The 16,842-nt window shown below is 38.7% G+C and overlaps 1 protein-coding gene across 6 annotated transcripts in view; it reads right to left on the bottom strand.

The window, feature by feature from the left end:
* Positions 1-16,842, bottom strand: part of BEGAIN (brain enriched guanylate kinase associated) — a 161,929-nt gene that overhangs the window by 5,056 nt on the left and 140,031 nt on the right. For all 6 annotated transcript variants that reach the window (XM_026849493.1, XM_026849494.1, XM_026849491.1 and 3 more), the window contains 2 exons: positions 3,870-3,977; positions 359-442 (listed from right to left, as the gene is read on the bottom strand). In XM_026849493.1, coding sequence (XP_026705294.1) covers positions 359-442; positions 3,870-3,977 — 192 coding nt within the window. The remainder of the gene's footprint in view (positions 1-358; positions 443-3,869; positions 3,978-16,842) is intronic.

The following is a 16,842-nucleotide window of genomic DNA, read 5'->3' as shown; positions in this document are numbered from 1 at the left end:
GTTCCCCCACCCCCACCCCCCTCCCAGCACTTTGCAGTCCTGAATTCTCAGCACTTCGGTTTTGTTAAAACCTTTATTTTTCATGTGATCAGTGCAGGCCCATTCTACCAGATAGCAGAGGTTTTGGGGAAGAGAGAACCTCCAGGTTTGATCGTCGACTGTGATTTTGTCAGCACCTCCCTCCCTCAGCTACAGAGAATAACAGCAGGTGCACAAGCACTCCTGTTGTTGCTTAAGGGGCAGGGCGGGGAGTCAAAGCCTTAAGGGCAAACAAGTTCTGGAATTGATACATGTAAAATAACCTGTTTTCCATAAAATATTTATTTCTTTAAATATTCACCAAGTGTGGTCACATTACCTCCGAAAGTTTATGTGCCCTGTCGTAATTCTTGCTGCACTGGAGCAACTGAGCAGCTAAATTGCAGTCCTTCCTATAGAGCTCCTAGAAAAACAAAAAGTAGCCTGTTTTTTAAAGTTTGAAAATAGGTTCTGTCTTTCAGCCTTTCTCCCATGCCTGAGCAATCTTTTAAAAATTGACTTTGGAGAAATTCGGAGCACACTTTAAATACATTAAGATTCCATGTTTCTTGCACGGTCCAGAGATGTTTGCCCCTTTGCTCTATGAGGGCTGATAAAATTACTAAAAAGAAAATTCTGAGAACTGTTACTACAGAACAGTAATCTGCATTTCTAAAGATAGATACTTACCATTAGAAACTGAACTTAATACTGTTAATATGCATGGAGCTATGAAGGCTGAAATAAATACGATCTTTTAAGCAAAAAGAAAATTCAAACCCAGACAATTTTTACTGAGTATTATCCAGATCAGCACTAAAATATTACTTTAGAAAATGCTTAAATGATTTTATGAGACCGTGGGAGAAATTCACTGCAGAAACATACATTGTATTTTTTTTAAAAAAGAAAGCTTTTGTCTCCTTAAGAAAATTTCTTGCTGGTTCCTGGCTCCTTTCATATCTTGCAGAGTGCAGCTATACAAATATATTAAATCTCACTGCAAATATTTGATGCTGCAGAACAGGATATTTTTACTGAGTAAGAAATTACCATGAGAATTCCACACAGGGAAAAAGAGAATTTAAACAACCCGCTTATGCTATATTTATATTGAATGGCTCCCACAGCCTATTTAATGGGAAAATTCAGTACACAGATTTGCCCTTCGTCTAAATTTAATTTAGCACACGTGACTCTGTAACTGTATCCTTCAGCCAGTATCTTTGGCTCCCTGGAGGTAAAACTTGTATGTTGCTTTTCCTGATCTATGTGCCATTAAAAACAAAGTTGGCTTCAGAAGTTGACTTCATAGGTGGGCATAGATGAGATAGAGCTAAAAGTACTATGGACACTAGGCTGTGTTAATCTGTAAAAATTAGAAAATATTTATAGAGGAAAGGTGTTGAATACTGAAATGATTTGAATTTTCTTTGAGTTGATGTTATAATTATATTCTATGCAGATTTTTACTGTTCCACTTGTTCTTCTATGAAGAGGAATGGTTGAAATTCCCTCTGTTTTGAAATACTATTTTAAAGGTATTCTGTAACAACAGGTTCAACAGATGTTCCTGGGAGTCTGTGAGGCATGGGGGTAGTAAATGTAGTTTTCCTATGATCACGAGTTCATTATATCTTCATATTCAAGGTCCTTGAGATCGTCTTGGTTTGTCTCTTTTTTTTTTTTTTTTTCTGTGAGCTTTTATACATACCATTTCTGCCTTAACTATATGGGGGAGATACATTCATTTATGTAGGTATTAAATTCTATGTTATGTTAATACACACTATTTTATTCCTGAAAAACAGATATAAAGAGTAGGAATCTAAGAATTCAACTTAAAGCAAAATCTGTGGCATGTGCATGTGATTATGACATGTCATATGCACATTAAACACATAATATATTGCTGCAAAATGTATAGCACAGACAAGTACTCCAAGTCATATATGGCACTACTAGGTACACAAAAATGAATACACTCCAAGATCTAATCCTTTCTTCAAAAGCTGTGTGCTTCTGTTTCTGTGAAGCGGTTGTCATGGAGAGTACAAAAAGCATTTCTGACACTTTAATATTAGCAGCTTTAAAAATTACTACAGAAAAATTACATGTGAGTTAAAAGTGCCACATGTACTTTGTTCTCAACATGCTGGTACACGCCACGCAACTGGCGTGACTTTCTGTCCTTTAATGTTTATCTGAATGGAAACTAGCCACAATAATCGGCAATAAATACCAAAAGTACTTCCCATAGTCTAAACCACATTTTTGCATCAAAAGTCAGTAGAATAAGGGGAAATATAATTGAAAGAATATTGGCAAGAGAATAACACATTCTCCCCATGTAGGATTCTTCAGTTTAACATTCTCTCTACTTATTAGGTATAATATTAATGGTTTGTTTCATAGTTCTTTATTTTAAAATTTAGAATTTAACCTATACTTTTATTAATGATGCTACATAACTAAGGGCAGAATTTTGTCTGTGAATCGACCTCAAGTATGAAGAAGTAGTACTGTTATTTGAGGCTTCTGATGTTCAAAGTAGTCAGAATACTTCTTGGAAGAAGAGTACTCTGAACTCCAGTCCAGTCTCAGCTGCTTTTTAAAAACTACAAATATTGAAAACACTTCTTCAAATGTGGGCTCCATGAAGTAGTGTAAATGCATGCGTACTTATTGGGAGAGTTTTACATTTTTTTTCCCTTCTATTTTAAATCTGAAATAATTCCACTGACTTCAGGTGAATTAGTCTGGATGTATATCTGTTCTTCTAAAACCTAAATGTAGTCCATCACGTTTACCATGTTCCATTAGTTACGGTTATCAGAGTTATGAAGTAATTGTTGTTTCTATACAATTTCTATAAAAGTAAAGAGTCAGATTGTGAACTCTTTGTTTCCGCTGGAAAGGTATTTATCTCATAGGCACAATTCACATCAACAGGCATATTAATGGGATCAAATGCTCCCTGCTGTGATTAAGAGTTCATATGAAATATGGGAAGATTGAATGTAAGATGCTGAAAAATAAGTGCTAACAGAAGCATGTCTTCTGTAGATGAATTTTTTATTGTGTCTAAAGAATGGCACAATAATGAACTAAATGCATGCAGTCTTCCTTTCTTTGCTGTCTTTTTAGGTTTGTCCCTGGAAGGATTTCCTGAACTTGGTTGCTAGGTGCAGTATGCATGCCAGTTTTCAGGAGTGTTTAATGAGATGCAGGGTGACAATCGCCAGAGATATTCCCTGTTTCATTCCACATGGAGACAGGTAAATTGTTACACATGAACCACAGCTGGGGAAAACCTGGTTCACCCTCCCTACAATAATCTGAGCAACCAGGTTGAATCAATCCTACCTTCTGCTAGAACTGCTCACTTATGCTGGGCATATCATTTCAGTGAACAAAGACTGAAAGATCAGATGAACTGCAGGAAATCTAGGGCTCTAGACTGTGCCTAAAATCCTTATGATGAATCCTCACTCCATACATGTGTCCATGTAATAGCTCTGATCATGTGCTTCGACCAGTTTGCTGTACTGGACTGCAATTGATAGCAAAATAAATGTGGGAATATTGCCATTTCTTACATTTTTTTTCATCAGTTTTTGGTGAGACATAAGGAAAAAAATATCAATGAAAAGACTCACCCCAACCCCACAGCATAAGCAGAGCTGAATTTACAAAATGATGGGAACAATCAAACATGAATTTTAACTGTCGAGGTGACAAACTACATTTTACGTAAGCAGTAAGAAACTGTTCTCTAATTTCATGGGAAGTGCGTGGCCTAATTTATTTTTTAATGTAATCTCAAGATGCATCCATAATTAAATACTTACATTGTCTTCTGACAACTTATCTATTGTCACCTTGGCCTCTATTAAGTGATTATTGAGTGCAATTATTTCATGGCTCAAAGCCCGTTTTTCCTCTTCGTAATGTTGACCCTGTGTAGAAAATGGAGTAGTCAGTATTTTTTCTACTGTTAGTATATTTCAGAAAAAATCCCAAAGGTTGATGTCATTCTCAAATTCAGGAAAAAGCACAACAGATCGATATTTCTTTTTATTTATTATTTTTTCCTGTTTTCACTCAGTAGATGAGGCAAAGTACTTTGAAAATATGGAGATCAAATTGAGCTCATATTAGGAACTTTCACAAAAGGTCCTAGCTAGCCTGTGCAAAAGCATTCAGTGGAGCATCGGCTATTCTTTCTTCATCACAAGGCAAGGTTTCTAACCTGGAAGGGACTTGTGCTTGGATTTTGCTACAATAATGTTTCACTTATGCCATTAGCTCCCATTCTCATCGGGGAGGAAGAAAATTATTTAGAAAGGAAAGTAGCTGTGTATGAGCCAATTTCTTTTTAGCTGTTGACTGTGCTGACTGCTTTAAAAGCCCTGAATGAAGTTGTTCATTTCTCAAGATGAATATTTGCCTGATTGCAGGGTTAACACTCATTAGCAGAATGTGACCCACTGTGGGATAACAGGGAAATAGTCTGATTCAAACTTCTTGCTGCCCACTAGTTCAATCTTGTTACCAGTAGGCTGTAACTCTATTATAAATGAAAAAAAATCAGCAGGAAAAGTGCCACTGGCTCTTCCCATACCATGTCCCATTTTCATATTGCAGTGTTTATTGCACCACCTCATATATAAAAAAAATATTTTGTAACAATCGTTAATAACTTTGCCTCAAGTCTTACGTTAGTATTAAAAAGTATGGTACCTTCTGAACGCCCTAGCTGAGATCAAGACATCTTCCTTGTGCTCAGAGATGTACAAGACCATGATAACAAGAAGGTTTGCCAATTATCTGGAAGGATCTTTTAGAAAGCACCGTTGCAATAAGAGCAGAAAGTAGGATAAACTTTAATGTACGTTTGTTTTGTTTAGCGAACCCAATTCAGTGACAAATTCATAATCTCACTTCCCATTCTAAAATTGTTACAGTAATTTGCGAAGGGTTTTCTCCAGCAGGATGACTGTATTACCTATTGAAATTTCCCAAATGCCATACTGCCAGGGTCACACAAAAAAATCTTCCATCAACATGCAGTCGAGATAGTCAGCTAATTGACAGCAATGGGAGTTGTGTGTTTTGAAGTCCGAATGAATATCAAGGTTAATTATCCACCTGCAAAGCACCAGGCTACATCGAAGAAGGATGATTAAATTGGAAGTGGCAACTCTCATGCTAAGTTGCTATTTAGAGAAAAAACACCTTCTCAAATTGTCTAAGCAAACCCACGGCTTGCTTTAAACAGTGCAGATATGATTGAAATGTCCTTGTGAAGGTCTGGACTGGCCTGTTTTAATGTCAGCTTTTCTACAGACCATCTGTTCTCTGCTGCTGCAAGATCTCTGTCCTGACAGCCCAGGTGTGCCTCAAGGCTGGTTCAGGCTTGACATCTCTCCCATCCTCGTTCCCATGGAGCAGGTGCTCCTGCTAGCTGCCTGGGGACTGCATCATGGAAGGCCAAAGCGTAGCTTTCAGAGCTTGCAAGAGCTCCAACCTCACTGCTTTTTACAAGATATGTAATCTTAGGGTCTATGTTTTTTAATTAGGCAGATCAACGTGGTTTTATATGAGGCCCTTAATTCTCATTGATTTTATTGTGAACTAAACAACTAGGCACTTTGTAAACCTCCCGGACATCTGTGCACCTCCAGAAATCTGTCTCCTTTGAGAGTATGACTGAAGATTACATTTTCAAATGTATTTAGCTCTGTAATGAGGTTGATAACTGACTACTTAAGTACGTCAGAAAAAGATGTCCCCTTAATTTTCCAAGTAATTTCATGCATTTGAAGAATCCAGGTCCACTGAGTACAGACTTAATCTTCCAAATAACCATTTGTATTGAAGATTTTATCAATACTTGTACAAGTTGTTAATGTCAGGGCAGCTGATTTGTAGGACCCCTTTTTCCTCTAAGCCTCTCTGATTTCAGTAAGTGTTGCTCTTGCATAACCAAACTGAACTTGAGTCACTATATTTTACAGTTCAGGAAAGATCATCTGATCAAGGATTTATAGTCTTCAGCAGAGAGAAACTCATAAAAGGACAGCAGATTCAGGCTTTGGAAGCACTACTTTCCATTGCTTTGAGTAATTCTGAATCTGAATGAATTATGGTTTCATTTTATTTCAGTTATGATCACTTTTGGGATGATGTTTTCCAGACTTTGTATCTGACCAAGTGTGTCTCTAAAAAGTATTTTGTAGTTGTTGAACTGTCTGTTGGACTGAATTCTGTTGGACAAATTTATACTGCACAAGTCAGCAGATAGACACCAAAGTAATAAACATCTCAGGAGTGCTGTGCATGAGAGGGAATGTGAAAGAAAGGCCAGTCCCAGTCTTCTCCACCAGTATATCTTTGCATCTTTCTCTTGAACTCGGTGTTGTTGACATGAGCAAAGAGTCTGTCTCACTGTGGCAAAATGAGGTAGCCTAAGGGCAAACAGAACCCTGAAAGTCTTTGGTGTATTGACCATATACTGTGCATCCATCTTTGAAAGTTCAAGGATGTTATAGTGGTCCAGTGGTGACAACAAGGGGACAGGCTTAATCCTGACACCACCTTGAGGAAAATGGTACAGCTGGAAGAGATGGTATGGTAGTGCTGGATCACTGCGTTAAGAGGATTGCTGGTTACTGGGGACTGCAACTTTGAGGTCTCCAGTTGCAGTTGGACAATCATATTTTCAGCATCAGGTATAGATGTCAGACCGGGATGAAAGGTGGAAAGGAATCATAATGTCAATGCTATGATTATAATTTACAAATATAAGTGCTTATTTTACTTATAACTACTTTTGGCAGATCCCTCTATTTCTGGTAGCTTTTAGATGCTTGGTCCTCCTGCTCTTCTATAAGGCTGGTGACCTCTCCTGTCTCCTTTTGGCACTGTTTTCTGCTTTCAGGTGCTAAAACCAGTTTCAAAATTCAGTAACAGATTAAGTTAATGGTGTTACTGATATGTCAGTAGCTTGCAGCTGGTCTTAGGGTTCCTGAAGTCCATTCCAAAATGCCACAGCTACAGGCTGCAACAGGCTGAGCTTCTGGTAGATCTTTGTTTAGAAATATTTGTTGAGTCTGCTCAGTGCATTCTGCTCCTACCTGTTCTCCTGGCACAGAGCCAGTATAGAAGAATACAGCTCCATAGTGGCTGACTGATGCGAGAGAACTGCAATCATTTGCCCACATCTATCAAATTCATACTGCTGGGTGGCTCCAGCAGTGCACAGTGCTGATATTAATCTTGGGGGAACCAAGCACCCAGAGCCCTTGCTCCTAACCTGGATTTAGCATGAGCCTCACTGCTTCTTTCTCAGATCTGATGAAGGAATTTGACATCTACTCTTCACAGAGAGATCAAATGATACCATAAAAAGATAAAAGGGATAAAAGATGTCATCTGTCTGGAACCTTGTTTTTCTTATAATTTGTATCTATCATAGCGACAACATCCTTCATATATTTACAGATCCATAAAAATATAAGGCATCACTTTCAAGTGTTTGCTATCATCCAGTCCCTGCATCTGTTATCTGTTGTATAAGTGCTGTGAAAAGAGTTTTGGTAGGTTGAAATAAATTGGTAGCATGAAATAATTAATAGATAAGTGTATTTTTGAAAGTTACAAAAGCTGGATGAAAAGATCTGCTTTTCTTGCATATTAGTGGATCCACAAAGGTTCCTACTCTAGTTCTTTGGCAGAAATGGGGCAGTCTAAAGGCTGGCTGTCTCTTTGGTCATGTTTCAGTCTCCCTTCAATGCTTTCCAGCAACTGAAGAGTGTCCTACTGTAAAGCAGTGTCAGCCTATTAGTCAAGGCTAGGCGGCTTACTGTCGTCTCTGCTGTCCTGTGGGAGCTTTGAGATGTGTATAGTCCTTTTGAAATCAGTCTCAATTTTGCAAATGAACAGTGCTGGTCTGTGGAAATGTCAGCCTTTTCAAACATGGCAAATTAAATCTGTTCTTGATGTTCGTGTAAGGAGCATTTCAATGGATAGCATTTCAATGCTATCATGAGAATAATATAATGGTAGTAGTGACCATCAAGGTAATAGTGACCAGCAGCATCCCTTTGGAAATACCTATTAATAAGTAATGGCTGAATTACAGACAGAAAGAGAGACTTGTTGTGTTACAAATAACACCAAAGTGGAACTGGTATCCCATTCTGAATGACTGGACAGAGGTTCACTGCAGTGTTTTTGGATGTGGAATACAGGCAGAACTTTGTTCCGTTTTTTCTTTACTACTGTGCTTGACCAGGAGGAAGACAGCACTTCCACAGGAGAAATTTCCAACCTTTTTGGACCAGTGTAACACTGTTAACTGAGTACTTTTCTCACAGAGAATCAGTCATGATATTTTCATTGCAAATATTAATAGGTGCTGTAAGGTATCTGCTAAGCAACCTCAATGTATTTACTGTTGTTCTGTGGATCATATTTGGCAAACAAGTGCTTGTAGGGGTATACTTTCAAGACAAGGTTTGTATATATTAAGGTAGTATTTTATAATCTTATTGAAATAATGTTATGAAGGATAGAACTGAGCAGTTGTAGATGACACAAAACTGGGAGGAGTGGGTGGTACACCAGAGGGTTGTGCTGCAATCCAGAAGGACCTCGACAGGCTGAAGAAATGGGCTAACAGTAACCTACCGAAGTTCAACAAGGGAAAGTGTGACGTTCTGAACCTGTGGAGGAACAACCCCATACACCAATGTATGCTGGGGGGCACCTAGCTGGAAAGCAGCCTTGCAGAAGAGGCCTGGAGGTCCTGGTGGATATCAAGCTGAACATGAGCCAGCAATGTGCCCTTGCTGCAAAGAAGGCCAATTGTAACCAGGGCTGCATTAGGAGAAGTGTTACCAGCAAGTGGAGGGAGGTGCTCCTTCCCCTCAGCATCAGTGTGACCACACCTGGAGCACTGTGTCCAGTTAAGGCTCCTCAGTACAAGATGAATACAGACATACTTGACAGAGTCCAAGAAATGGCCAGGAAGATGATAAAGGGATTGGAATATCTCTCTTATGAGGAAAGGCTGAGAGAGCTGGGACTCTTTAGCCTGGTGAAGACAAAGCTCAGGTTGGCTGTCATCAATGTGTATAAATACCTGAAGGGAGAGTGCAAAGAAGACAAAGCCAGGCTCCTTTCAGTGGTGCCCAGTGATAGGACAAGAGGCAATAGGCACAAACTGAAACACAAGCAGTGCCATCTGAAAATCAGAAGACACTTTTACTGTGAGGGTCACTAAGTTCTGGAAAAGGTTGCCCAGAGATGTGGAGTTTCCATCCTTGGAGATATTCAAAAACCATCTGGACATGGTCCTGAGCAACGTGATCTAGGTGCTTGAGCAAGTGGGTTGGTCCAGATGACCTCCAGAGGTCCCTTCAAACCTTGACCATTCTGTGATTCTGAGTTCTGTAACAAGTTATGTCTACCATGCCTGATTTGACTGCTGTGATAACTGGTATGTGGCATCTGGGGTTGTTATGATACATGGTATTTGAAAATCCTGTTATTAGCAAATACTGACACCTGCCATAGAAGTAAATGCTTCAATTGTTATGCAAATATATTTTAATATATTATTAATATATCTCTAGGTTCTAATAAAATAGAGAACAAGAATACATTGGATATAAGCTCACTGTGGTATTCCATCAAGACTTCAAACAGACCTCACTTTAGGCTTGGTGCATGTGAATGCATGTCTTCTGGAGTCAGTGAAGCAGCACCTAAATATTACTGATAATTACACTAATAATGGAGGATGAGAGTGTGTTATCTATTATAAAAAAAGGACACACAGGTGCTCCATGCATTCTCAGTGATTGTTCAGTGTCAGTACTTCAATGATGAGTGAGGATGAATTTGTTTTGTAGCATCTGTCAGTGCATATTTCATATCCTGGTGAGAAATAAATAAAAATAGTCATCCCTTGTGGAACTGAAGGTTGGGAGAGTATACAGTAGTCTCTCCCATCACCTGTGGAAACTTTACACTGTCGCAGAGGGTAATAATGTAGCTTAGTTCAAACTTATGTGCACTCTTCTTCCCATCCAGGGAAGAAGAGCTATTCACATCCAGTCATGGTTTGTGGGCACAGTTTTGAAATAGTGTGTTTGAACCAAGGGACCTCTTAGCTTGCTGGCAGAGTCTTAAATAGAAAACAGGGCAGTGGGGGGATGACAAGGCCAGGGGCATATCTGACAATATAAAGAAAGCAAGAATGAGAAAACTTGTGGTGGAAATAAACCCTTTTTTCTATTCTAACTCTTGAAGTTAACAGCTGTTCTATTTACAGTACTTCCCCATACACCGTATGCATAACATATGTTTTATCAATTGTCTCATAAAAAATACGGTTTAGATTTGCAGATATTACTGGGTATTCTCTGCAGTAATTAATGATTTTAAGCATTACTGCATGTTAGTTTCTGCTCTGCAGATCTTCATGTTGTTATGACAGATCACACGTTTGTGTGCGTGCATGTTTATGGATGCTTTGGGGCTATGTGAGTTTATCTGCCAGTTAAGAGCCTAGCTATGGATATTCCCTACTCACCCTCACTTGTACCCATGGGCAGAAACTGTAATAAAAGCAGTGAACTGACAAGATGAGAACAAGTAAGAATAATAATAGACATTTAAATAAATAATGAAACTTTGTCAACTGATACCAGTTCCTGACATGATCCTTGGGGAGCAGGATTTGGTGCTGATCATTGTTTGAAAGCACTATTTAGTATGTGTTGCATTTTTTGTTTTACTTCTTTGTATAACAATCTTTTTTTGGTTTAACAGTAAAATGAGTATCCAAAGGAGCTATTCACTTACAGATTCACTGAACCCACAAGTCTGTTTAAGAATATGCATCTTTACAAGCAACTAGAGAAAAAGAGCCAAAAGTTTAGCTGGTTTATTAGGTAATTCCTTACCAAGTTGCAAACAAAAGTGAAGGAATGTGTAGGGACATATGCAGAGGCTGTGACAGCATCCTGATTGCATTTCATGAGGTACCACTGTCTCATCTTTGCTTTCCACTGCAGTAATCCCCAGGACACCCGTCCTTGTCTCAACACCCCTTCATAATGCTAATAGAGCCTGGCTTTCAGGAATGCCATTACATTACAGTAAGGAGTAATGACTAATTCATTATATTTATTTTAGAGTATATGAGATATTTTTTTAAAGTGGTTTTCTGTTTTCAAGCTGACAAGGGTGCAGGCAATGCTGCATTCTTCAGAGACAAATGTATGGCATTAAGGATTTTAAAATGCTCACTTTTCTGGGAGGGTCAGAGAGATACGTTGTTGATGTGTCTTGTGCCTGAGGCCTTACTTACTGCAAAAATCTATGTCATGTTGGAGTTCTTCCATGCAAAGAAGATAGCTGCAAGAACATTATTCCAATGTGACAAGCCTTTCTTATGATGAACACATGGGATAAAAGGAAGTAACAGCGGTAAGAACCTTGGGTTGGCTCAGGAAGAGACTGGTTTGTCTGTTCTTGCAATAGCTTAAGTTTTTTTGATTTTGAAATTTTACCTAGGAGCTTACAAAAATAATTAAAAATAATTATATGGTCATAGTGAAAAGGAAGGAAATAGAGGCTTCAACTGAGCTACTGGGAAGGAGTGAAATAGTTTGCAAAAAAGAAAAAGAAGCTGTGGGAATGTGTAGAAGTAGAGAAGTACCATGACTGCAGGCCACACAAGGGAGGCTCATCAGGCTTGCAGTTTGAAGCTGTCACTCTAATGACTGATTGTTTGATGATCAAACTTTCTAGTCACACAGGTTCATCTGTGGAAATGAAATTACTGGAGACAGGATATTGCTTAGACTCAAATTAATGGACTGGAAAGAGAAAGTTGCATTAATTTCTCCAAGTAAAGAAGTAAAATGGCCTAGAAAGGAAAATGTGGAATTCTGAACTTTGGAGTCTTATATTCAAGAGACAGCCCTCAATCAACTCCATCTTCTTAAGAACATTGTGAGAAAATTCCTATAAGCTCTTTTCAAGGCAGAGCAGGTGAAGTTCATTAAAATAAAACGCTCTGTTCAAATATCCAGCCCCTCAGACCCCGCTAAATAGTGTCTCTTTGGCAGCATCCCAATCCAGAGTGCCATAACCAAGTATAATGACTATATTAAATAACTAGTGTGAAAAAAAAGTCTAAAAAAGAGGAGTCATTATGTAAATCGCTTGAACAAATAGGGAATTTTGCTTCCAGTCCTGGTAATATGTTTCTCAAGTCTCCTCTGCCTCCTAACTCAGTTCTCTGCGGAGCTGTTTTGGTGGTTGTTGTTGTAGAGTTTTTTTTTATATGGGTTTAATTGTGGCTCTGGAATTGCTGAGAAACCCTGGGTGGAGGGACAGGCAGGAATGTGCTAGAGAGCTGGAGTGATGTTTGCTGAATTGTGGTCACATAAGCCTTTGCTAGATATAGACAGAGGCTTTGCTAGACATTTGATCCTCATATCAGGGCCACTGTTTCTGCTGACTAGTGTTTGAGGAGTGAACTCTCCTGGTATAAGGAAAGGCTGCACAATGGATCTCTCAGTGTACTGCTTAAGCTTTACTATAAAGAAGACACAACACTTCCTCCCCATCTGATTGCTGGGATCAAATCCAAAGAATAAAACACGGATGTATTTTTATGAAAAGATTTTCTCCTACAACCAGATAGGAAATTCACTGCTGTATGTTCCTTATGTTGCTATTCAGGGAGGTCACTTGAACCGCTGCTTCCAGAGTTTGTGTAGATGAGAGAGACTCTACCTTTTGGTTGAGACAAATGTCATAACCTTTCTTCCATGTCATAAGATCAACTGTCTTGAATCAGCTCTACTCTCCTTTATGCTGTTTCAGAGCTATGCTGGAATTTCATTTTTCTTTCTATTTTGCATTATACTGTAACTCCACAGTCCTTTTTTTCAGCCATGAATCTGGTTTAAAAGCTCTTTGCCACACAGCAGTTCATGGCCCCATCAGCTGAGCTGTCACAAATTTGTTGCCAACCTGAAAACCAGGCTGGTGAAAAATAACCCTTTAAAATGGAAAAAACCTTTGTTTGGGAAAGAGGTCCTTTAAGCTATCTTTTCTATTAAGGAAGGTGTACATGGATTCAATACCCTCAGTATTTGTGGCATTCAGAGATCTGGCTCACAGTCTGGATATTGTCCTGTACAATCTCAAGGTGCAGTTTTCTTTCACCCTAGAGCTTTGCAAAAATTTGAACACTGTGATTTCTTGATACCATTTATCATAGCTATTCATATATTTCCTAATAATATTAAGTCTCTAAGATATTATTTTCACAGCAGCCTATAAATATTAATATCCTCTTCAGCAGAGTCTAAGGCAGACCTTCCCTTATTTATATGTCTAGAGTGTTGTTGTTCAAGTCTAAGCCAGTCACCTTCCTGCCTTTGTTCAATCAGCATAGAGATTTCTTCAAAGCATGAAATTCCTCATTGTATAGTGATTTTTTTGAGAACTGTCAGAGAAACAGCTCTCCAATGGTGCCTGCTTCTCTCCACTGGCTGGTAGAGACGCTGAGGATAAAAATGCTTCAGACATTTACATGGTAAATAGACATCTAGCTTTCAGATACCCAAAACTAGGTAAAATGAAGCTTACTTTAAGTAACGAGCTCAATGGCATACAAATGATGTTTGGCAGAGACAAGGACTGAATCCATATCTCCCAAGACATAAGACTTGTAATTGATGGGAAGCTTGCTTTTCTGGGTCTGTAACTGTCCCCGGGGAAGAGCAGTATGAAGGGGGTTTGTAACTGATGTGAATCTAGCTGAGATAGGCTTTCAGTAAGTTGATTGGAAATGACCTGCTGCCAGTTTTGATGGGAAAACCTCAAGGAATGGAGAATATGCTGCTTCCCTGGGTAACAGGAGCTCTGTGCCTCTGCATTTGCAAACACTTTTCCCCATTTCAACAGGTCTGGATCCTGAGCGTCGTCATTGTTCTTGTTTTGTCTGATTAATATTTATTGTTTTCTCCCTGTGAAGACATTCATACAAGTTATTCATCTTTCTTTGCTACACTAAACAAGCAAGGTCCTTGAGTCTCGCTGAGGCAGCTTCTTCTCATCTTACTTTTCAGTTGTCAGGCAGCTTCAGTGATTTTCCACACCCTTTAAAAAAATGTAAATATCAGAACTTCAGCGACTGTCTTCAAACTGGATTTCCCCTTGCCTGAAACTGTGGCAAAATCATCATTCTATGCTATTCACTTTTTCCATGGTTATAGAAATACATTTATCACCTTTCCCATGACGTGCTGCTGGGAGCTCACGTTGAATTGTTCAGCCAGCCTGACTTTCAGAGTCGCTGATCTTTCCTGAGTTTCTGCTTTCCAGAGTACGACCCTCTCCCTTCACTTCCTCCTTCCCATTTTTTTGATACTGCCTGCAAAGCACCTACATATATCTTATGCTTCTAGGTGTCTGTGGGAAAACATATCATGGCAGAATGGACACAGCTTATGAGACGCACTGGTCAGTCTGAATGATCTTATCAACCTTTAACAATGTTGCTACTCTTTTCTATCTCCTTTTATCAGCAATAATTTTCTGTTTACTTTTAGGACACCGTTGAAAACACTGATTAATGTTGAGAACTGTATCAATCACTGGGCTGTCCTGATCCAGTCCTCTGAAGAGACTCTTGTAATGGAAGTTTCCCAGTGCCTGCTACTTTTTGAGGTGGTTGTTAGTAATTTTACAACCCATTACTAACTGTTTTTGATACTGTATCATGGTAGTTTTGTAATCACAGTCGTATGAAATGGTACTTGTAATGTCTTACTGTCCAAATATATCTACTCGATTGCCTTTGCTAAAGAAATTGTGGTTTGTTTAACAATTTTTCATAAAAACATGTTGATTTCATTATTTATACTTCTGTGATTTAGTTTTCCAGTAGCTGAACATCATAAATAATCACTTTGTGTTTTGTACAACCTCTATTTACCCCATTCTATGCTTGACCTCTTGGATGTTCGTAAAGAGGAGCATTTTTTTCATCCTCTCAGAATTATGCCAACATTCAGAGACTTATTTAAAATAAACATCAGATTAACACATTAGTATGTATTTTTAATTTAGCTCAGAGTAGGAAGCCAGGAATCTGCACAGCCAGTTCTTTTAGGACTTTTAGGTGGAAGCTTATGTAGGCTGCTCTTTTTTAAAAAAAAAAATATTTCTGCAAGTGTTCCCTAAGACATAACTGCTCAATGTTGTCTGTAGTTCCCATTGAATTTGGAAGTTGGATGGCAATCAGTAGTAAAAAAATGTTCTGGCTTAAAGCAAAGTGTGGCAGAGGAGCTCTGCCTCCTGCTAAGAGCAGCTGAGTGAAGAAGGAAAGATGCAGAAAGATTCTCATCTGGTTTCTGGCACATGTGGCAAGGCAAGGACTTGAAGTGTCATGAAATGCCCAGTTAGGTCAGAAGGAGACATTGTCCAGCACAGGCAGCCTATGATAGTGGCTTTTCAAAGCTGGTGTAAGAAGCAGATGACCATTATAGTATAGTCAGGAGGCAGCTGCTTCACATTTGGACAACACAGGACCACAGAGGCAAGATGAGGGACTTTACCCAGTATTATTGTCCCTGAGTGTTGAAGTACCCCAACAGCAGAAGCATTTAATATGTTTCTGGGTGCTGCACTGAGTCATTCTGAAAAATCCTTCCACAAAGCATCAGAGATGGAAACTCTGTAATGAGCTTTTCAGTCTAACCTTAACACACTTGATTCCTTTTCTTAACTGTGGTGTTTGCTGAATGACATTGCTCTGACAGTTAATTACTGCTTATAGCTAATCAATTTACTTTCAGACACAGCTCTCTGGGAAAACCAAAATGAAAACCCAAACCCAAACCAAACCACAAAACTTTCTGGTAATCATACAGTGTTAACCAAATTATTTTTCATTTGCTCTTTTTTGTAATTTGCTTTTTTTCCCTTCTCTGTGGGATGGTCTTATAATCATGGATACTGAAATAATTTGACAGATACTTCCTTTCTGCAAAGGGAATATGAAAAGCCCTGGGAGCCTGGTAGGTAAACTATTCTCTGGCATTTAGAAAATGAGATTTAGATGCCATAACCAAATCCTCTCTCACTGTGAAAAGTAAGACTTTATTGGTTTATGGGAAATGTGAGTATTGGGCAGGATGGTAGCCCCCTGAACCTGTCAGAAAAGGAAGAAAAAAGAATAAGCTTGTGATTGAGAACAGTGCTGGTTGATGCTTATAGTTTTGATCTTAGGAAGGAATTTTATGGGGACTCTTTTTATCATAAAGTTTGGGGAGGAATGGGAAGTATTCTTCAGAGAATACTCCCACTAAGTTAAAGGTTGGAGGCCAGACCCAAAGGCACTGCTCTTGAAAAGTCTATCTCCTCCTCCTGTTGAGTGAATGACTTCTGATTCCTTCCATCCTCCATCTTGCTACTGTTCAAAAGTATTTCTAGGAACATAGTTTTATATTCAGTGAAACTTTGTCCTCAACTTTTGGTTTATGACTTTTGTTTATGACCTGGTTTATAGGTTTTTGTTTTCCTTGTATTTACACGTTGTTCTGTTTGAATGTATCGTCCACATAACATGGTACATTGCATGTACTAGTTGTCTTCAGAATTCATCTGATTTCCCGTCCTGTTCTAAGTCTTTCTGTTATAGCATTTTATGTTTTAAGACTAGAGATATAATTTGACTTTTAGCTATTGAGGTCTGTTTATTGAGAGAAATGTGCTAATGTGGAAGGA

The sequence above is a fragment of the Athene cunicularia genome (genome assembly GCF_003259725.1).
Source record: "Athene cunicularia isolate RWA chromosome 5 unlocalized genomic scaffold, athCun1 chr5_part1, whole genome shotgun sequence".
Taxonomy (NCBI): Eukaryota; Metazoa; Chordata; class Aves; order Strigiformes; family Strigidae; genus Athene; species Athene cunicularia.
The sequence above is the reverse complement of the archived record's forward strand: the minus strand, read 5'-3'. Positions and strand labels throughout refer to the sequence as shown.